The sequence below is a fragment of the Haliotis rubra genome, unplaced genomic scaffold (assembly GCF_003918875.1).
Source record: "Haliotis rubra isolate DU_JTF1 unplaced genomic scaffold, ASM391887v1 Scf836, whole genome shotgun sequence".
NCBI lineage: Eukaryota > Metazoa > Mollusca > Gastropoda > Lepetellida > Haliotidae > Haliotis > Haliotis rubra.
Genome location: NW_025767564.1, coordinates 89,950 through 114,273, shown reverse-complemented (window position 1 = coordinate 114,273; position 24,324 = coordinate 89,950). Strand labels below are relative to the sequence as shown.

At 41.5% G+C, this 24,324-nt stretch overlaps 1 protein-coding gene across 5 annotated transcripts in view; it reads left to right on the top strand.

The window, feature by feature from the left end:
• The window catches only part of LOC124262398 (small conductance calcium-activated potassium channel protein 2-like), a 297,321-nt gene that overhangs the window by 258,409 nt on the left and 14,588 nt on the right, over positions 1 to 24,324 (top strand). For all 5 annotated transcript variants that reach the window (XR_006894577.1, XM_046696882.1, XM_046696880.1 and 2 more), the window contains one exon: positions 14,546 to 14,647. Coding sequence is in view for 4 of the 5 variants with exons in the window: in XM_046696882.1 (XP_046552838.1) it covers positions 14,546 to 14,647 (102 nt within the window). In the remaining variant the exon portion in view is untranslated. The remainder of the gene's footprint in view (positions 1 to 14,545; positions 14,648 to 24,324) is intronic.

Sequence of the window (24,324 nt, the reverse complement as noted above, 5' to 3'; positions counted from 1 at the left end):
AGGAACTGAACGACCTGGGAAGTCTCAAGTTTCAAATCACGGCAAAGATGTCGCTTGATAAACAGCAGACGGACGGTGCAATTGAGTATGTTCAGCCTTACTTCTGGGGTAAACAAGAAGTCGCGACTCAACCCGAGACGAGTCCATCGACACCTCGCTTCAGCAGATACAAGAGTGCCTGGAACGCTACACGCACAGGGGGTCCGGGTGGGCCGTGGTCAAAATCGATCAGGTCTATCTAGACATAGCTAACTACGTACCGTTCAGAGGCGGATCATACCTAGACTTACCCCCTACTACAAGAAGAAACAAGCCATGGTCAACGTCAAGAACAGAGGGGACGATTGCATGAGGGTAGCTATCAGGTCCGCCTTGTTTCTGACCGACGTTAACTCGAACAGACCTTCGAGCTATCCCCAAGACGACGGGCTCAACTGGGATGGTATAGACGAACCCACCCCCATATCCCAGGTCACCAGATTCGAGAAGCAGAACCCCATAGCCATGAACGTCTTCGGGCACGAAGGCAACAAAACGATCGTGCACAGGATCAGCCCAATGGAGGGTTGTCGCGTGATCAATATTATCCAGCGAGGTGACAAGTACCACTACACGTGGATAAAACACTTCATCAGGCTGTTGTACGACCTATCGGCACACAGAGCAAAGAGGCACTTCTGCGAACGGTGCCTGCACGGCTTCACCCGGGCCGACCTGCTGGAATCACACCGGGAGGATTGCCTAGGCGTGGGGCAGACGGCCATACGAATCGACATGCCCAAGGAAGGCGACAACACCCTAAAATTCGACAACCACAAGAACCAGATGCCCGTACCTTACCTCATCTACGCCGACTTCGAAGCCCTCGTCAAACCCATTGACATCGGGCCGGCCCCCAACACGCACAAAATGCAGGAGCATGAGGCCTGTGGGTTTGGATACGTGGTCGTCCGATGTGATGGGGAAACGAACGCTCCCGTGGTGTACAGGGGTCCCGACGCGGCTGCAAAGTTTCTCATGTGCTTGCAACAGGAAGAGAAAACCATCAGGAAGAGGTTGTACACCGTCGTTCCTATGAGTATGACCCAAGCCGACCGGCTAGCTCACGGCTGCAGCACTCACTGCCACGTGTGCGACGGCCCGCTGAACAGTGATTCGGTGAGAGATCACTGCCACATCACCGGTGAGAATGAGGCGCCGCTCACAGCGCGTGCAACCTCAAGCTCAGAATCAACCCCAAAACAATCAACATCCCCGTGGTCTTCCACAACTTGAGAGGGTACGACTCTCACTTGATCATGCAGGCCATCTCGAGGGTCGACAACAACCTGACGTGCATCCCCAACAACATGGAGAGATACATCTCCTTCTCTCTGAACGGCCTGAGGTTCATAGACTCAGTTCAGTTCCTGCTGTCGTCTCTCGACAGTTTGGTAAAGGCCAACGATACCTTCCCCATCACCGATCCATACACCGACGTGGAGACTCAGCCCCTGCTGATGAGGAAGGGTGTTTACCCCTACGAGTACATGGACAGCTGGGCCAAGTTTGCCGAGACCCGACTATCCCCCATCGGCCGATTTTACAGCAACTTGACCGACTCGGCCATCACCCAGGACGATTACGCCCACGCCCAGAATGTGTGGGAGAAACTGGGCTGCAGGACCATGGGTGATTACCACGACCTGTACTTTAGAACGGACGTACACCTGCTGGCTGACGTGTTTGAGACGTTCAGAAAGACATGTTTTAAGCAGTATCAACTCGACCCCGCGTGGTACTACACCAGCCCCGGCCTCTCTTGGGATGCCTTGCTGAAGAAAACCGGAGTTAAGCTGGAACTCCTCACCGATTACGGCATGCACCTGTTCATCGAGAAAGGATTGCGAGGCGGGATCTCCATGGCCTCCAAACGCTACGCGAAAGCCAACAATCTATAAGTGAAGGGCTACGACTCTAGTAAGCCCACCACCCACATCCTCTACCTCAACGCCAACAACCTGTACGGCTTGGCCATGAGCCAGTATCTACCCACCGGGGGGTTCGAGTGGGTGTCTGAGATAGACGTCATGAGCATACCGCCTGATTCGGGGGCAGGTTACATACTTGAAGTGGACTTGGAGTATCCAGCAGCATTACACAAGTCACACAACGGCTACCCCCTGGCTCCAGAACGTTTGATGGTGGACCCGGACTGGATGTCTGACTACCAACGGAAGGTGGGGGGTAATAAGCCGGCCAACGTTTAAAAACTTGTACCCAAATTGATGGCCAAAACCAAGTACATCGTTCACTATCGCAACCTGCAGCTGTACATGTCGCTGGGTATGAGGCTGACTAAAACCCATAGGGTGCTCAAGTTCGACCAAAGCCCCTGGATGGAGCCCTACATCAGAATGAACACGGACCTGCGAAAGCTGGCCACCAGTGACTTCGAGAAGAACCTCTACAAGCTCATGAACAACTCGGTGTTCGGTAAGACGATGGAGAACCTGAGGAAACGCGTGACCGTGAAGCTGGTCCGGTCGAAAGAGGAAGACAAGCTCAGGAGACTGATAGCCAGCCCGGCATTCAACCGGAGCAAGATATTCACCGACGATCTGGTGGCCCTGCACATGAGGAAGAGCCACATCAAATTCAACCGGCCCGTCTACGTTGGGATGAGCATCCTTGACCTCTCCAAGCACCTGATGTACGACTTTTACTACAATGAGCTCAAGAAGCAGTACGGCGACAGGTGCGAGGTGCTGTACACGGACACAGAGTCCCTACTGATGGAGATTCGAACCGAAGACGTGTATGAGGACATGAAGAAGCACATCCATTTGTACGACACCAGTGACTACCCCAAGGACCACGCCATGCACAGCACGGTTAACAAAAAGGTCCTCAGTAAGATGAAGGACGAGTGTGCCGGCACGCCGATCGCCGAGTACATAGCCTTGAGGCCCAAGATGTACTCCATCCTGAAGGCCGACAATAGCGAGATCCGGAAAGCGAAGGGGTTCAAGAAGTACGTGGTGAAACAACACATCAAACACGCCAGGTTCAAGGAGGCCCTGTTCAGGGCCCGCACCTTCAAGCATCAGATGAACACGCTGAGAAGCGAAGGACACAGGATATACAGGCTGACGATGAACAAGACGTCCCTGTCGCCGATGGACACGAAGCGTTGGATAGCCGCCGATGGAATCAACACGTACGTGTACGGGCATGAGAAAATTGAACCAAAGACATAGACGTATGTATACGATGTCACGGAACAAGAGAAAGTTTGAGGCTATTTCCTACAGCCCGCGTGGGTACTGGAAAGGAGCAAGCACCATACATAAGCTTGCCAAAATGGCGAGAGTATCCCCGGACGAGGCCAAAGCGTGGCTGGGAAAACAAGCCCTGTGGCAGATCTACCTACTGGCACCACGCTACGTGCCTAGAAGAAAGTTCGGTGTGCCGACGCCCAATAGCGTCCACCAGGGCAACCTCCTGTTCCTACCCCACGACAAGAGGTACAAGTATGCCCTAACAGGCGTTGATGTGGCCAGCCGCTACAAAGAAGCCGAACCCTTAACCGCGAAAGACTCGGCCCAGGTAGCCCGCAGATTCGAGCGCATATACAAGAGCAGTCCGCTGACATGGCCCACAGAGCTGCAAGTTTATCCCGGACGGAAGTTCATTGGTGTCGTGTCACAACTGCTAGCCAAGCACGGCGTCCAAGTCAGGCGTGGCGCGGCCGGAGCTCATCGCAGTCACGCCATAGTCGAGAGATTCAATAGGACTTTGGCCGAGCGCTTATTCGGGCATCAGTATGCAGGGAGATGGCCAACCCGGGGAGGCGATCGATGGAATGGGTAGCGCGGCTACCCCAAGTGGTGTCGGCTATCAACCACGAAACCACTCGTCTCACCGGCATGAAACCGGCTGACGCTATCAAACTGAAATCAGTGACGGCCGAACCGGCTGCACCATTGCGTGGGAAGGAGAAACAGATACCCGACCGGGTTCTCGTGAGGTACCTCTACCAGCCGGGGGAACACGAAGGAGACACTCGGAAACGGGCCACCGACCCGACATGGTCGGTCAAGACTTACAGCATAGATAAAGTGGACATCAAAGCCGACGAACCAAACTTGTACTACTTGAAAGACGTGCCGCCGAGGGGGTTCGTCAGAGAGGAACTATTGATCATACCTCACGGCACCATGTTGCCACCCAAGTAGCGGTTCAAGGCCATAGTGACCAGGAAGTTGGTTGGGGGATTCAAAAGTGGTATATACACTGGGGGGAAGAGATCGGGGCCTGATAAAGGCTTTATCTATGAAATAAAGCTTTACAGAGGCCTTTGGCAAAAGTGATCTCGTACCCCCAGTGTATATACTACTGTCGTTTGATGTGTATCTTTGTTAATTACTTGTCAACACATACCCCAAAAGATGCAATTAACAGTCTTGTTAGCAATAAATACATCTAACAGATATATAATGGGTGTATTCCCATACTGCCTACAGGTTAAAACAACATGATAGGGTCCAGTGATCAGGAAGTGAATACACCGCTCTGACCTGTTCTACCCCTGCTAAAATGAACTTGACCAGTTACTTGGTTAATGAACTGACCTGTTCTATGGTGTCTTCCCATTCTGCCTACAGAAGTTTAAAAAATGACAAGTGTTGGTTGGTTTATTCATTCTGAGAATTTTCTGTCTTTACATGGAGACATGGATTTATCATCCAAAACTGTGTTCCACAGTAGATATCGCTTGTGTGAGATCAGACGATATCTCCTCTAGGAGATATCGTTTTGACAGTAGATTTTGTACAATGCCCTGACAATGCTATGATGTCATGAGCTTGTTGATGTCACAATGTTATGACATCGCTGCACTGCAAATCTAAAGGCAGTACTGTGTTCAGAGATGTTCATTTTTCATTGAAAACTAATGAAGAGTGATTTTTTATGATAAATAGAATCTCACCCTCGTGTCTTCTGATATCAAATATATCAACACTCGTTGATAAAAGTAAAAATATCCTCGGCAAACCTCGGATATTTGTTACTTTATCAACTCGTGGTGATATATTGGATATCAAAAGACACTCGGGTGAGATTCTCTATATATCATGAAAAACTGATAAGTTTTACAGTCTTTTACTGGTTTTACAGTCTTTTACTGGTTTCACAATTACGCACAACTGACAAGGATGTCCATTTCGTTGCCATGGACTCCGATATGTAACGGGACCCAGATAAAATGTATATTTTTGTTTTGGTGGTATAGTATTCTTCTGTATATGTTATTTATTAGATCTTATGGTCTTTTTGTTGTAGAGTAATTTATGAGAGCCTGTATGGAGCTTAAGGAATCCATATAAATGCAGATGGTAGTGTTTGTTTGGTCAGATGTTGTTTGCAAGGCCTGAACTATGGCTGCGAGTTCTGCTGTGAAGATACTGGAGTTTGCCGGGAGATTATAGGATTGTTTAACGCTTTTTGGGGGTATGCAGATACCAAAACCAGTAGTACTGATTTCAAGCTCATTCTAACAAATTCCAAATTAATTAAACCTACTCACTAAATATCTCATTCATACAAAATTATACCAACAATCTAGCAACAAAAACAATATATACCTTACCTTTTATATATTTATCATTATTCACTTAATAAATGTGTTTTTAAACATGGGTTGGTTAAAAAACCCAATAACAATAACCATTTACTACACCACATCTATATTAAATTCAAAATCTCTAATACTCTCTACCTATTTCATATTTCTTTTTACCTTTTTAATTCGGCATCCGATTCAACTTTCCCTTAATACTCAGTTGTTGAGGGGGTTTTTTTTGTTGGGTAGTAACACCACTCTTTCAAAATTTCTGATTTTTGTTCCCCTCATTTCTTGTATAAGTGTACTACCCCGTCGCCGAAATGCCTTAGTTGTGCGTGCAACATTAAATAAAGCAAATAACTACTACTACCTTACTCCAAACGACACATCCCTTCTTCATTGATAGTTGGGCTGTTCCATTATTCTACAGGGCAAAAAAAAACATTTCCCACGCTGCCTTCAATATTTTTTGGGGCAGTTTGGGATGTAGGCAGTTTGGAACTGTAGGCAGTATGGGACCTAACCATATAATGCATTGTCATGATTCTGTGCTCAGGACTTGAGCATGGCTTCACCTGTGAGGAGAGTGGACAACCACAGACAGTAACACTGTATGGATTCTATTGTTAGGTGCAGTTTATGTGTACCAATCCTATTACCGATTGTTGTTGCTGTTTATCACCTGTTTATTATTATGTGTGTGCTAAATATGTAAATCTAAAATAAAAAAATTTCATTGTGCAACTCCCGAACTGTTTCATGGTAAATTCAAATAGCAGGACAACTCGCTATCCAGACGATTTTCAGACATAACCAAAATGTCTGTGTAAAGAGTGCTTGACTGTATAAGAGTTTGAAATGTATTTAGTTATTTTAATGTCCTTTCATAAAGGGGGCACTGATCCAGAGCAATTTCCGTGGACTGGTTGTTGCTTTTGTTATTGTTTTTCTCCCGTGAGTACCCAGATGATATTCCAGAATTCTTGACTGGTTCGTTACCTCTGCTGCGACACCCTCATGCGCAATTGATAGTATAAGAATAGACTGAACAACAAAGATGAAATCTTTTTTACTTGATAATATTTCCATCTTCATTATTTTGATGACAAATTAAAACATTTTTAAGTTTAACCATCTGCCAGTGGTAAAAAAATGTAAGGACTGAAAATAACAAAGTCAATGTACGTCATTTTATTTTTATCTTATAATCCTAATTAGTTTATTGTCATATTTGTATGTGTAGTATCTTCATGGGCTCTCTTCAACACGCACATACAAGGGACAACACGATCGACATGCGAGTACCGGTAGTTCCAATCACCTGCTTTATTCTGATGTAGTACTCAAGTCACGTGATACACATAAAGTAATCACAGAGATACTATAGGCTGTACAACACATTGAGAATACTACAATCCTACCACAGTTGGTACAGAAAATACCAATTATTTTCAAATATTAACCACCAGTCAAACATTCAAACACGTAAGAAATAATATGATTCAACAAATAAATACACCATCAAACATATCCCACTTTCATAATTACACAAGTCACCATAATGATAAATCATCATAATGACTTAATATAGAATATTTAAACGTTCATTTCTTTACATAGTCTTTCATGACGTGTCTTTCGAGATCTTCTTAAACAAGCAGTATCTGCTGATTGTGTAGCAGATCAACTCTGTTCATTTTCTTCGTCAGGTGGGGTGGTGGGGTAGCCTAGTGGTTAAAGCGTTGGCTTGTCATGCCGAAGACCCGGGTTCGAATCCCCACATGGGTACAATGTGTGAAGCCCATTTCTGGTGTCCCCCGCCGTGATGTTGCTGGAATATTGCTAAAAGCGGCGTAAAACCAAACTCAGTCAGTCAGTCAGTCTTCTTCAGGTTCAGTCACATTAGTACTGAGATCTACAGCTAAATCAGCACACAAGTTATCTTGTTGAACAGTAGAGTTCTCTGTAGGTACTGAAGTTGCTTGTACTTGTGACTCAGTTCTGTCCAAAACCATATTTCTCGGAATCATATCGTCAGCAATCTCAACATTATCAAAGTTCACTGGATCCTCACATGGAGCATGTCTAAGAAATTTAGCATTTCTTACACTGATAACACCTGTATCACAGTTCACGATCTGGAATGTATCACGTTGTTTCTTGTTGATGATCTCATGTTTTACAGGTTTGTACGATGGAGTTAATTTACCACGCACAGAATTGGCAATGTACACTATATCCCCAACACTTAAACATATGATGTTTTACACTGTTCTTCACATCTGCATATGTCTTCATCTTGTCTGCATAACAGAGTTTTCTTGATAATAATGGATCAGGTTTTGATGAACACAGTACTGGATATTTAGTTTTAATGTTCCTATGAAGCAATAACATGGCTGGAGTTTCACCAGTAGCTCGATGTGGAGTAGTACTGGGGAAACTGGTGATTGGAACTTACTCGCATGTCGATCGTGTTGTCCCTTGTATGTGCATGTTGAAGCGAGCCCATGAAGATACAACAATGGCGATGAGGATGGGATCTGTTGTATTGCTTCAAGGGAAGGTGGTATACACACGCGACATGAACTATGTTAGTGATACGAACTCTCACTAATTGGTGGAACTTTCAAACAGAACTTTGAGTGAGAACTTTTGCACTCGTGAAGACGGTTATCCTTTGAAGGAAGGACGTTTTTACACAGACACTTTACGACAGGGTGTATTCAGTATAGATTAGTAAATCCACATACATAAACTCTACCTTTTGACAAATCCGCTGTGCAAGATAAAAGCAATTAATCAATCAGCGTGTTATCAGTTAATCCTTTGATCGATGTTTGATTTTGTAACTGAGCTGATAATTCCTCTATAACATGTGTAGGTTTACCACCAAACAAGGGCTACAGCAAGAGAGTAGTAATCGCTGGATTGCATGCAAGTTTGATTGCCTGAAAAAACCTTATGGGCCGCGACTGTTTTGCGGATACGAATGGAGCTTCATTGTTGCATAACAAATACACATAAGCATTTGCTGTGTACTTAGTTAAAAACTGTATGTACCTATTTACAGTAAATTTTCAGATTTTTTTAGCAATGGCAAAGTGGGATTGTTTAGTTTACGGAATCAAATACATCAAATGTGTGTTTTTAATATCATAGCATAGGCAATAGACATCATAGTTTTACATGATTAAATATCGAGGTAAAAAACACAGAAATAAGATCAAATTGGATCAGTCATTATACCATCTAAGCAGAAAATCTGAAAAAGCCTACACTAATGGGATACTTTATTACAATCAGACAGGAACTACCAGGAATATTTACAAATAACGGCATCTGATGGGCATCCACCCTCCCTAATGACCCACTGTTTAGGTTGAAGAAATTCTGCCAAGGTGGACAGTTGCCCAGTCCCCGTGTCCGTCACGGTCGAGGGAGCAGGTACTGACCAGCCTGCAGCTTGGTTTCGTAATTAGACTGTTGACTAGAAACATTAATCTCTCTGGATCAGTGCCCCTTTAAGCATAAAAATAGTCATGAAACACCACCAGTTAAGCTTAAAATCCCAACTTACTCATTCCTTCCAGTGCCTGATTATCCAAATTGCCCCCTTCCAAAATGCTCCTGATCATCAAAACTGTTCCATAGGAAATGTCAAATAAGCAGTGTATTTGATGTGTGAGCACACACTAGTAGGCAGTATGCCAGCATTCTTTGTACATTTTCATGTGGACATGTTCAATTGTCCTAGGTATGTCAGGAAGGACACTACTGGAAAATGGCTGAAGTAGTTCTTTGTTTATTTTTGCCTTCTCCACTGTGATCTCTTGAAGTAAAGCTTCCCTTTTTGCACATACATTTGGGCTTCCAGTTGATGGCAATCTTTCTTAAGAACAGTTTCTTTCTGCCTTTGTAAACTGACATCTTTAACTCATTAAGGCCGAGAGACGCATATGTGGGGCAAATTAATCAGCTCCTCACAGCGAGTGACGTGTTTATGGGGCAGGTAATTAGCAGTTTCTCACAGCGAGAGCCACATACAGTCGTCAACAGAAAGCACCTCTTATTCAGCGAGAGACGCACATGTGTGTTGTACTTTTAAAAATCGCACTGTACCTATTATTTCAACCAATTTAGCAGTACTGAGCAAATGTTAGCTTTTCTTACGAGAGATCCCACCTTTAGTATCAATCAGAAGAAGTATTTAAAGTGTTTTGATAACAATTGCTAATCATTATCATAGGCTTGTACAGCGTTTAGCAAATGAATGCATGTCGGCGAGAAGGGGATTATGATGTTTTTACAGAGGTAAGTGCCTGGTACTCTTCCCTGGGAATGGATACTAAAATACTTCGTATGCACCTTGATTGAATTAGATGTAATGGTTTAGAGGTTACTAAAAATTATATTTCCTTCAACTACCTAATAAATAGGAAACAATATACGAAATTTCAAGGACATACAAAGAATTCAAACACAATAGAATAGTTTGAATTTACTTTTTAGGCATCATTACGTTGTCATGTTTCATATACTGAAACATAATGTATACACACAAGTAATTATACATCCAAGCTCGAATAGATTAAACATAATTGAACTTACTAATTTGAAGTTTACTGAATTGTAACTAGTTGTTTTCCATAATCTAAAGTTCGTAATGTTACCTAAGCGAATATAAAGTGATAAGTCGCGCCTTTGCATCGAATACATATATACATGTCAGTGTTATTACTGTCAACGCGTGGATTATATGTCAACTGGGGAATTAGCTCATAATTAAGATGAAGTGTGCATTGATAAAGACGAAGGCATAGTTGAGTTCAAACGTCTTTAGTACATGACAAACAAATACACAAGACATGAGCGAGGTGAGCGGAGTACCTGCTCAACCCCAGGGCATTTCCTACAAGCGGCATTATCCTGCTCGTGGTCGCCCCAACAGACAGTCCAAATACCGAACTCGTACTCCTTCACTGTCTAGTCGTGAGCATACTAAGTATATATACAGTTTTTGACAACAATGGACAGGCGACGACTCATCAATGGACAGACAGAAAAACAATAGCACTTCCTTGACCAGTTGATGTGATGGCAGACACGGCCAAGGGGGATTACCAATGAAGGTTATAAATGTCTTATACAATAATTAATGGGCTGACAAGTCAATTTACAATGCGGTAGTGATAAGGATGTACAGTAGTGATTAAAAATACAGCTTAGCGTCATATATATATTACAATAAAGTCTCACATGTCTTGAGTACATAGTTTTGGACTTTTTAAGTATTTGGACGATAGCTGTCCTGAATTAGTCCCTATAACATTACAACAATGAAATGTTTTACTACGTTTGTTACAAAAGACAGTAAGTTGGCAATTCAAAACATTGTCACACATGGACAGAAGTAATATCTTAAGTTATTACATGTAAGCCATACAAAGGTATTTCAAGCATTTTTGTTCAAGCTGTTGAAAGTTTCATGTTGATTTGAATTGTCAGTTTTCTATGCAATTTACATGAGCATTCTGTAAAACGTTTGTATTTGATCTGTGTAATTATCAAATCCAGTGCAATTATCACGTGTATCAATCAACTCAGTCTCTATTGATCCATCGTCAATAAAAGCTGGATAGTATATCAGTTACGGTATCGATACACATGCGTATAATCATTCAAGCAGATTACAGTAATGAGATAATTGAACGCCTCTTTCGACCTTGAAATAACAGCCTCTGGTAGAATGCATATGTAGTTACGTCCTTGTTGAAAGGTTTGTCCTGTGACAAGTGTAAAATAAACAGATGCGCTGTTATATCATTGGACATCTTGCTTTATGGAGTCACGCCCCTCTCTGTGATGTTTATACATGCATGCACATCTGTAATCTTATGAACCTCGTTTGCATTCAGTAAAGATATAGGCACGCCCACCTTCATAAATATTGGGGGTGGGGGTGTCAACTGCAAGTTTATACACTATAATAATTCAGTATAGTGTCACCTCGTGAATTCTGTAATGCGTGTACTCTAGTTTCGATAGTCATTCGTATCAAGGTGAAGATTATATTTACATGTACAGCAAACCATTATGTTTTATCTACTAGAGAGTGGGCAATCAGCGAGGGCTTCCAGGTGTTGAGTTGTGATGGGGCTCTCGGGCTTAATGAGTTAAGTGGCATTTAGAAGCAGGTATGATGAAGAGGAACTACTCAATTTACAAAGGGAAACAGTTTTCATGGATAGACAACTTCTTTATTGCAATAGATGCAACATTTCAGTTTAGATGCTAACACCGTTATCAAGCAAGTGATGCAATACTTTATTACTTGCTTGATAACGGCGTTATAGGGACTAATTCAGGACAGCCATCGTCCCAATAATTTAAAAGTAAAAAGCATGTGCTCAAGACATGTGAGACTTTATTGTAATTATTTACATGATGCTAATCTGTATTCTATGCAATCCTTATCACTTCCGCATTGTATGTTGACTTGTCAGGCAATTAATTACTGTATATGACATTTATAACCTTAATTATGTCTGCCATCACATCAACTGGTGAAGGAAGTGCTATTGTTTTTCTAGCTGTCCATTGTTGTCAAAAACTGTATATATATGCTCACATATACATTGTGAAAGAGAACATGTCCGGTATTCCGACTGTCTGTGTTGGGGCGACCGCGAGCAGGATAATGCCGCTCGTAGGAAACGCCCTGGGGTTGAGCAGGAACTCCGCTCACCTTATTTATGTCTTGTGTATTTTTCTGTCATGTAACTAAAGAAGTTTGAACTCAACGTATTCCTTCATCTTCGTCAACGCACACTTCATCTTAAACATGAGCGTATTCCCCAGTCGACGCATATCCACGCATTGACAACGGTGTTAAGAAAAAGATGTTTTGACATGCAACATGTGTCACGTCTGGAACAGCTACATGCCATTGACGTAATTGAAGATGGAATGAGAGAGAGCATTGTGGCATGATTACAATCACGATATTGACAGACAAACAATGCCAATGAAAGACATCGATCTTGTTGACCAAAGACTACAGCTGGCGCACAAGGCTGTTTCATCAAAATGACTGCTAGAAAACCATGGTCAAAGTACCTCGCAGTTTGGAAATGAGCTTCACAGAGCTATAACACTACAGAGTAAGTGGACAGACAATTTGTAATCAGCCTCACGGACAAAACCTATGTGCCATACGTCCAGGTGTTATCTCACAATTGATGGACTGTCACATTACTGAAAGACGTCTCTTGTATTGAGTGGCAGCAGTGGACCAATGTTAGGTTTTGGGATGAATCAAGGTTTACTTTGGACTTCCTTGATGTTAATGATCGTTTTTGGAGTGGCTCAGTAATGGTGTACGGTAGGATCTCTGTGAATACTTTTAGTTGTTATTCATGGATGTGATCCCAGGCACTACTACTACAATTACAACATCATGGAGGCACATGTGATGCCATTTGCATGGATGTAGTTTTGTGTTTCAGGATGACAATGCAAGAGCACACAGGGCTCATATTGTTACTGAGTACCTCCAACTGGAGAACATAACCACTTTACTATTACAGACTAGTCATTACAGACTAGTCACCCATCGCAAGCATCGAACATGTCTTAGAGATCCTTGGATATTGTACATCACTATCAACTATGAGAGTATACTTCTATGAAGAAGCTGAATAATTCTTTTGCAGAGTATTCAGCCAGCAACTTTTGTTAATTTGCTGTCTTTGTTGACATTTAAACTGATCTCCAGAACAAGGTTTATGTGTTACATAAACAAAAATTTCACTCAGTTTTAGTTCACATCATCAAAGCCAATGTGAACTTATCATGTCCAAAGATATGTCTGTTCATCAATAGCACTGTATTAAACACTCTCCTCTACTACTATTTAACATACCAAGATCAATTTCTGCAAGTGTTATATTTTGCTATGTTGTCAGATTGTTGGTCTTTTATTAATGGAAATATCATGTTCCAGATGGTGCACATGGTTTTGCATGCATGGATCACTATTTTACCATTCTAAATGTTTTTGTGGACATATTCAATTGATGTGATATCGGTTCAACTATATGTGATTATTTAAAACAGTAATTATCTATGTACATATCAGGCCTAAATGAATAGATAGGAGATGTGGTGTTTGGGGGCATTTTGTTACTTGTTACCCTGATACTGTGGCAAGACTTGGATCAGCTTAAATAGGGTTAACATTTTCAATTGGATCTAAGTTTGGGGTCAGTTTAATTTCTTTGTAGTATTTACCAAAATCTTAGAGAACACAGGGACTTTACTTGTCTCATATTGATTTCAGGTTATTTAATGAATATTTGTCAGAAAAATGGCAATGGATTATGCCAACAGCTGTATGTTGTATCTTGCTTTGTATTTTGATATTTTACAACTTGAACCATTGAATTTCATACCGGGTATGTAATTATGGCTGGCAGTGAAACCATGCCATTCACGTGATGGTGGCCACCAGTATTATAGCCAGTCTTGTGTGTGTCAATGTTGAATTTAAAGAATATTCTGTGAAGATGTCTGTTGTGTTGAAATTTCTGTCATTTCAATTACTTCTTGTTGTTTACCCTTGTATGACCTTTGTGACATATTAGAATATTCCAGAAGGTGAGCTGTATAGTTGGATTACATAGCAGCATTGAGATTGAAAGAAATGTGTCCTTTTTTGGCATGTATTGGAAACAAATCTGTAAAATTCAATCTAGTATCAAAGAACCTTTTAAGGCTCTATGATTTAATCTTTCAAGATTCAACTTTATTAATATGGACAAAAGGTGGATTGAAGACAATATAATGAGGTCATGTGAGTTACAGATCCTCCGGCTCTACTTTCTGGGTATTTTAAAACAGCGACAGCCATCTGATTTGTCAATTTTCATCACTCAGACACAGACACACATCCAGGACTTGGTAGCAGACATGCACAGCAATCAGGGAACTCTAGAAAAACGTGTGAACAAGATTGAAGAAAAGTTAGCGTCAATGCAGGTAGGTCATAGAGTTTTAGTTCATCAGAACTTAATTGCAGATAGAATTACAATCTGCGTTTAAGCACAAAACACAGTGAGGAACAACCTGAAACATTCCAAAGAAATGCAACCTGTATGGCAGAAAGACTATACAGAACTATTTGGTTTACTGAGTTGAATATATTTCAATTTTGGTTTAAAAAGTTCTCATCTAGTATCAACTGTGAAGCAATGCTATACAAAACAAAGTAAAATATACTTCATCTTTGAGAAAAAGACAACAAAACATATTTTGCATTCTGGTACAGTCAAATTGAATTCCAGTTATTGCATTTTCTGTTACTTGGGTATATACCTTACATTTTTAAGTTAATGTTTCAAGATCGAATGGTTAAATTTGACTTATAAAGTCACTTTTGTTGACAAAAATATCTTAATTATCAACCAAAAGTGTGAGAAATATTCGTAGTTCAACAGAAAGGTGCTTCACAATGTTGATGTTTGTAATAAATCGGTCTCCCCCTTATAATATAAAAACCTAGAAAAACCCACGTTTATAGATTTCTGGCGTGCCCAATAACTTTGTGGTGCTCAACAAATTGTAGTGCCTCAGATGACAGTTTTACCTCAACCCCCAGTTTCGTTTAAATTTCATGGAAGTTCTGAATTAGTTCATGAAAAGAATTAGTACATTTTTCAGTCATCTGAGATAGACGTGTGCTGAATTGGGCATGGGTTTTCTAAACCAAGAAGGACGTCATTGAAGTAGAAGTGTCAATAACTTTCTTATTGACATATCTAGTGGTTAGGTGAAATGGGGTTTAATGTCATATTCAAGATTATTGTGCATGTATATAAGTGCCATCTTTTTACATCCTTGGTGTGGCACAGAACTCAGGGCAGATGCTGTATTCTCAAGTCATTAGTCATAAACATAACTTTACCTTAAAGGAGAATACTGGAAAATTGCAGTAACTGAGTGGGTTAAAGATAAAGTCATCAGAAACATGTACTCCAATGTTTAATGCAAAAGTAGTATTCTGAAAATCCATAAGAGATTTACCATGAACTTAAAAATGTTTCACTATAATGTTTGTTTCGGTTTGGAGCCCTAAATATAGCAGTCTACCCGCAAATAAACCCTAACAACATTGTTTATAAATACAACAGCAAATGATGAAGTACCTGTTCAATTCATTGTTTTCCATTTTATCAAATTACACAAATCTTACTTCAGACTCGCTATTTGTCAGTATTGTGTGCCATGAAAGTTGTTCTGTATTCTCATTGGCTGACCTGATGTCATTCTAAGGTAATGACCTAGCACCATATAGCTATATCCTTAAGCTAAAACTAGGGAAATATACATTGTCCTGACTATTATTTCATAATTCACCAGTTTTCAGTGCATAAATTATCTGCATCGCTTATATTATCTCTGCTCCACCAAACTGAGATTTTATATGGAGAGAAGATAATTTATTAATAAGAACTAGGATCCTAATTTTTTAAAACTAAATTATTACTTGCAACAGTGTAATTTCTGTAGTGGACTATTTCTATTTTGCAATCAATGTGTTTTTTTTTGTTGTTTTTAAGACTTCCTGCAGTCACCTGTTTAACACAAAAGGAACTGTTATCACATTTAAAAAAAAATAATTCCTGGGGATTGGTCATTTATTTTAGGGAGTGATGCATTGGCTGGAACTGTATCACATTTTGCTGACAAATAAAATTGCTGATAAATTATATCGTCTATTTTAAATATTTTTTTGACATCAAGTTGTGCCTCCGCTTCGCTTGATTGTTCGTCATCATCTTCACTGAACGTTTCCCTTGCAAGCTGTAATATCAGGCTCGTATTGATACGGTCTAACGTCCATGTAAAAAATGACATCAGGAACATTTTCTGCTGCTTCAGAATCCATGGTCACTGTCAAGTTGTCAGGTAAATCGAAGAAGAACTTCCACGTGATACCGGCTTCTGCTCATTAACTGTCAGGTGTTTCCATAATAGGCGGAAATATTTGTGTGTTTTTTACGTGTTTATGGCTATTTTAGAACTTTTTGTTCAATCTTAATCATAGAAGGTGACTTTTACCCCTATAAAAATTAATAATATTTTCCTTTAATTAAAAACATGATGTACTGTTTTAAACTTATATGGCTAGATGTCAGGGAAAGCGAGCTGATGGAAACAGAAAATTAGCATTACAGCTTTGCAACTTCCATGAAAGAGTGGCTACTGTCCATGAATCTTGGCGTGGCTCTCAAGGACAACGTGGAATTTGCAACACAAATGAACATGGACTGTTCCTTCACCATGAGCTATGCAGCAGCAATTTCTTCTCCCAGACCAAGTCTCAATTCAGGGTGTCCTTGAGACAGCCCTGGTTGAAGCACTGACAGAAAAGATCACAAAACAGCAATACAATGCTTGAACAGTCTGCAGTCCTGGGGCACATTCGGTTGAGAAATCATCAGGGGAGATGCTGAGCAAGACCACCAAGAGGCTGCCTTGCAAAAAAATGCCTGGAATGGATGAGATCACTCCAGAGTTCATCAAGTGTGGAAAGGAGGTCCTGTTAAAGCTATCTGTCTGAACATATGTGTCAAGTGTTGGGAGGACACTTATCAATACATGATAGATTGGAATATTGACAATTTGTGCAAGAACAAGGAGGAAAGAAGTACGATGAGTGTGGGAAAATCACATTGCTGGAAAGCTCTTTACTTCTGTGAAAGACAGATATTTGTTGATGGTGGGCATCCTGAATCTCTGTGTGGGTTCAGGGCAGAGAAAACATGAGTGCTGAGAACAGAAGAAGCCACACTTTATCAACCTCAAAAATGCCTTTGAAAGCCATGCAACATCAACAGGTGTGAGGAACTTGCCGCCAACTGCAAGCTGTGGTGGCAGCTCAGAAGGGGACAGGAGGGGCAAGGCCAAGGTACAACAAGCTGTGGTGGCAGCTCAGAAGGGGACAGGAGAGGCGAGGCCAAGGTAGAGCAAGCTGTGGTGGCAGCTGAGAAGGGGACAGGAGAGGCGAGGCCAAGGTACAGCAAGCTGTGGTGGCAGCTGAGGAGGGGACAGGAGAGGCGAGGCCAAGGTACAGCAAGCTGTGGTGGCAGCTGAGGAGGGGACAGGAGAGGCGAGGCCAAGGTACAGCAAGCTGTGGTGGCAGCTGAGAAGGGGACAGGAGGGGCGAGGCCAAGGTACAGCAAGCTGTGTTGGCAGCTGAGAAGGGGACAGGAGAGGCGAGGCCAAGATACAGCAAGCTGATCGCAGCTGAGAAAGGGACAGGAGAGGCAAGGCCAAGGTACAGCAAGCTACTGAGGGTACAATAGCTTTTGCCGAAAAACTTGTTGTGCAACTGTATGAACTGCAAATGGCTGAAAGTGTCAGATGTTAGTTCACAGCATTCATGAAACAGAGTGAGTTAGTTTAGTTTTACGCCGCACTCAGCATTATTCCAGCTTTATGGTGGCCGTCTGTAAATAATCGAGTCTGGACCAGACAATCCATGGATCAACAGCATGAGCATTGATCTGCGCAATTGGGAACCAATGGCATGTGTCAACCAAGTCAGCGAGCCTGACCACCCGATCCCGTTAGTCGCCTCTTATGACAAGCATAGTTGCCTTTTGTGGCAAGCATGGGTTGCTGAAGACCTATTCTACCCCGGATCTTCACTGGTCTGCATGAAACAGAAAGGTATTTGAAGGAATATTGTAGGGATAATGTGGATTATATTGAGGAAAGAGGAAGGCATAAGCATGGCAATTTTGATGCATTTGGGGTGACTCAATACTCAGAAAGTGTTGAAAGTGAAAGTGGTTTGGGTGGAAGTTAACTGACGGTTTCCTGTAACCAGAATATTTGGACACTGAACCATATTTTTCTTGTTTTTTGTCTGAAGAGTAAATGTAACAGAAAATTTAGGTTCAATACCCATTAACTGATAAAAGTCATGTTTATTTGCATGATTTATATCTACTTATACCCCCTGCACAGTTCTTACTGTTTTGCCAAGTAAATTGCATTGCGATTCAGGTACCCACATTGTGATTTATTGGGAGCTAATGTGTGTGACAGTGAGTGACACTGTTTGTACATGCACAGTGTTTTTTCTACATACTAAGGCTCAAAAACTAAATGTTATGGTTCTCATTGCAGCAGTCTCAAAATTAGGTTGGATAGTTTGGGATTCCGTATTCATTTTATACAATTTTTAGGATGTAAAGTATGCCATTTTGTCAATTAATTACAATGGGAAACATCAGTTGTGATTGAAAGTATGTGTAGATTATAACTTACACCACAGGGATAATCCCCAAACTTCACATATAATTTTTAACCAATATACCGGTTCGCAGAAAAAATATTGCAATTGGAATCATTTGCAGTATACCCAATCCCATGACCTGTGCTGAAGAACTGTTGGCAATGGAAAGTAAGCTTGCAACTCCCGATCAGTACCATCAGAAGGTCTCTGAGCTGCTTGTCTAAAGTCACATCATCTCATCAGACATACTTTAGAACATGGCTTAGGGTCCATTGATCTGATGAAAGCTGGTGTCGTCCACATGTTCCCAACCCTGGCATGGAGATGAGGCATATCACTGGGAGATGATCCATGCTGCTGAACCCTGCTGGCTCAGTGATGGTATGGGATTGCATTTTGTATGAATGCAAACTGGATCTCCTTAACATACCTGGGACATTCAGTGGTCAACGTTATCAACAGGAAGCATTGTGCCCAGTTTTGATAACCATCCACTTACCAGTCGTCTGATATTTATGGATGCCAAAGCTGGACCTCACCGTTTTCAAGACATCTTCACCCATATGCAGAACAACCCTGTCAAAACATTACAACAGCCCATCAAACATATAGGGATCTTGGACACCAAATTCAAGTCAGAGTTCTGCAGGAATTTACACAGGCACACCATAAAGACTGGCAGAGGATTCTGATGCTGAGAATTCTTATGCTTGATTGCTGCTTTGAAGAGACCAGCAGAGGGATTGCTACACGAGGTACTGATGTGATCGTCAGTGGTGGTTCATACAATCACAACAATCATTATTTGAGATCTGATTGATGGTTGTCATGGTAACCATACTTTCCAGGATTGTTGATAATTATGTTTTTCTGTTTTCCTCTCAAATTGCAAATAATCGGTTACCAAATTTCAATTTCAGTGTGTGTGTGTGTGTGTGTGTGCACTCTGATTTTTTTTAATTCTTTCATATGATTTAGATTCCTTTATTCTGTGTGTCTAGTTACCATAGACACATAAAGAGAAATTGTCCACTTGTTTCCAGTTTTGCATGTAAGTATAATTATACTGAGAGGCAAAACTTGTTGCAACATGGAATATTTTGATTGTTTATTTTGTAAATAAATTTTTAAATCTTTTTTAATGAGTTAAAATAGCCTAAGGAAAACAAACAAGCAGTTGTTCAAATTGCTTGTTCAAATTTGCAAGAAGCACAACATATTAGAAAGAAATGTCCAGCAATGTTTAAAGGCCAGACAACCTGACATTTATCCACTCAGTGCAGCCTAAAGTGGTGCAGAAGTCAGAAAAATACCTCTATTTATCGTTCTGGAACATGTTTGACATGCTGCACCTTAGGTAAAATGATAGATAGAGAGATATAGTTTTGCTTAAGTCTTGTAACTCACAGCATGGTGTTGCTTGTCAATTCAATGTCTGTAGACATCATTTTGGTACTTATGGTGACGTTTTAAGCAAAACATTCAGGTTATAAACCATCCCTGTTGTGTAGGGGTGGGTATTGCAGAGAATTTTCATATTGCGATATATTGCGATGCGAAAGCATATATTGTGATGTGAAAGCATATATTGCGATATGTATTGTAATATATTGCAAGAAGTTCTTTTTTTTAACAAAAGACAACGTATAATCAAGTTAATGCTTGTTTTATAAAGCAAAAACACAAAAAATTACTATGCTTGATTAAGCTTTAATAAAAAGCTTAATCATGACAAAATATAAATGTAAATAATATTTGGCACAAATAAAAAAGGAAAGGAAGACTTTAAAAAAACGGAAATATCCGAAGATTTCCGAGTGTTACAAAGTTTTCTGAATGCATGTCAAAATACCGGTTTTGGATCTGTGTATCGCAATGGGTATCGTTTTCATGTCTGAACTGGTAAATACTGGTAAAACGGTTATATTGCACAGCCCTACTGTTGTGGCTGCCCACCAGTAATAACCCCCAACAAGACCGATGGATTTGAACCATGTACATCCACATGAGTTCCAGCCCACATACATGGTGTATCTACGAGGACAGTCAAATGTCATGTACATCATCTACATCATCATTGCAAGATGTCCAGGCTGACAGCCAATTCTGACGCTAGAACACGGACATCGATGTCTCCAGTGGAGCAGGAACACAAAAGTGGAGAAGAGCTCTCTTTACCGATGAGGCAAGTTTCCTTCTTCACCAAGCTGATGTCAGGACAAGTGTCTACAGAAGCACAGATGAACAATACATCAGGCCATATGTTCTGGAACTGGATCCTTGTCAGACATTGGGATGTTATGATCTTGGATGGGGTAACAACTGCAGCAAGAGGCCAGTGATCATAATTGAACAGAACTTGAAGGCTGTACTGAGACAAGATTTTACAAATGGCTGCTTTACAGTTTTTGCAGAACAACCCTGAGGTGATGTTAAACTTGATAAGGCCTGACCACACGTTGCTCAAGTTGTACAGCTGTATCTTTATCAAGACAATGTTGAACATGTCTGAGATGAAATGGAGTGACATTTAAAACGTCATCCGAATCCTCCTATGATGCTGCAGGACTACAATCATTCTTCAGATATTGAATGATCTTCCCCAGGACATTCGTGAATGTTTAGTGGCCTCAGATATTGAATGATGTTGCCCAGGACATTCATGAATGTTTAGTGGCCTCAGATATTGAATGATCTTCCCCAGGACATTCATGAATGTTTAGTGGCCTCAATGAAGCTGCCAGGCCTGCACCATTGCACAACACACTCTCTACTGACCAAACAGCTTTAGAGCATATGTTCTTATGGCCTGATGATCATTGCACAACACACTCTCGCCTGACCAACCAGCTTTAGTGCATATTTTCTTATGGCCTGATGATCATTGCACAACACACTCTCTACTGACCACCAGCTTTAGAGCATATGTTCTTATGGCCTGATGATCATTGCACAACACACTCTCGCCTGACCAACCAGCTTTAGTACATATGTTCTTATGGCCTGATGATCATTGATACAACACACTCTCTACTGACCACCAGCTTTAATGCATAAGATCTTATGGCCTGATGATCATTGCACAACACACTCTCGCCTGACCAACCAGCTTTAGTGCATATGTTCTTATGGCCTGATGATCATTGCACAACACACTCTCTACTGACCAACCAGCTTTAGTGCATATGGTCTTATGGCCGGATGATCATTGCACAACACACTCTCGCCTGACCAACCAGCTTTAGTACATATGTTCTTATGGCCTGATGATCATTGCACAATACACTCTCTACTGACCAACCAGCTTTAGTGCATATGTTCTTATGGCCTGATGATCATTGCACAACACACTCTCTACTGACCAACCAGCTTTAGTGCATATGTTCTTATGGCCTGATGATCATTGCACAACACACTCTCGCCTGACCAACCAGCTTTAGTGCATATGTTCTTATGGCCTGATGATCATTGCACAACACACTCTCTACTGACCAACCAGCTTTAGTGCATATGTTCTTATGGCCTGATGATCATTGCACAACACACTCTCTACTGACCACCAGCTTTAGTGCATATGTTCTTATGGCCTGATGATCATTGCACAACACACTCTCGCCTGACCAACCAGCTTTAGTGCATATGTTCCTATGGCCTGATGATCATTGCACAACACACTCTCTACTGACCAACCAGCTTTAGTGCATATGTTCTTATGGCCTGATGATCATTGCACAACACACTCTCTACTGACCAACCAGCTTTAGTGCATATGTTCTTATGGGCTGATGATCATTGCACAACACACACTCTACTGACCAACCAGCTTTAGTAAATATGTTCTTATGGCCTGATGATCATTGCACAACACACTCTCTACTGACCAACCAGCTTTAGTGCATATGTTCTTATGGCCTGATGATCATTGCACAACACACTCTCGCCTGACCAACCAGCTTTAGTGCATATGTTCTTATGGCCTGATGATCATTGCACAACACACTCTGGCCTGACCAACCAGCTTTAGTGCATATGTTCTTAGGGCCTGATGATCATTGCACAACACACTCCCTACTGACCAACCAGCTTTAGTGCATATGTTCTTATGGCCTGATGATCATTGCACAACACACTCTCTACTGACCACCAGCTTTAGTGCATATGTTCTTATGGCCTGATGATCATTGCACAACACACTCTCTACTGACCAACCAGCTTTAGTGCATATGTTCTTATGGCCTGATGATCATTGCATTACACACTCTCTACTGACCAACCAGCTTTAGTGCATATGTTCTTATGGCCTGATGATCATTGCACAACACACTCTCAACTGACCACCAGCTTTAATGCATATCTTCTTATGGCCTGATGATCATTGCACAACACACTCTCGCCTGACCAACCAGCTTTAGTGCATATGTTCTTATGGCCTGATGATCATTGCACAACACACTCTCTACTGACCAACCAGCTTTAGTGCATATGTTCTTATGGGCTGATGATCATTGCACAACACACTCTCTACTGACCACCAGCTTTAATGCATATGTTCTTATGGCCTGATGATCATTGCACAACACACTCTCTACTGACCACCAGCTTTAGTGCATATGTTCTTATGGCCTGATGATCATTGCACAACACACTCCCTACTGACCACCAGCTTTAATGCATATGTTCTTAGGGCCTGATGATCATTGCACAACACACTCCCTACTGACCAACCAGCTTTAGTGCATATGTTCTTATGGCCTGATGATCATTGCACAACACACTCTCTACTGACCAACCAGCTTTAGTGCATATGTTCTTATGGCCTGATGATCATTGCACAACACACTCTCTACTGACCACCAGCTTTAGTACATATGTTCTTATGGCCTGATGATCATTGCACAACACACTCTCTACTGACCAACCAGCTTTAGTGCATATGTTCTTATGGCCTGATGATCATTGCACAACACACTCTCTACTGACCAACCAGCTTTAGTGCATATGTTCTTATGGCCTGATGATCATTGCACAACACACTCTCTACTGACCAACCAGCTTTAGTGCATATGTTCTTATGGCCTGATGATCATTGCACAACACACTCTCGCCTCACCAACCAGCTTTAGTGCATATGTTCTTATGGCCTGATGATCATTGCACAACACACTCTCTACTGACCAACCAGCTTTAGTGCATATGTTCTTATGGCCTGATGATCATTGCACAACACACTCTCGCCTGACCAACCAGCTTTAGTGCATATGTTCTTATGGGCTGATGATCATTGCACAACCCACTCTCTACTGATCACCAGCTTTAGTGCATATGTTCTTATGGCCTGATGATCATTGCACAACACACCCTCGTCTGACCAACCAGCTTTAGTACATATGTTCTTATGGCCTGATGATCA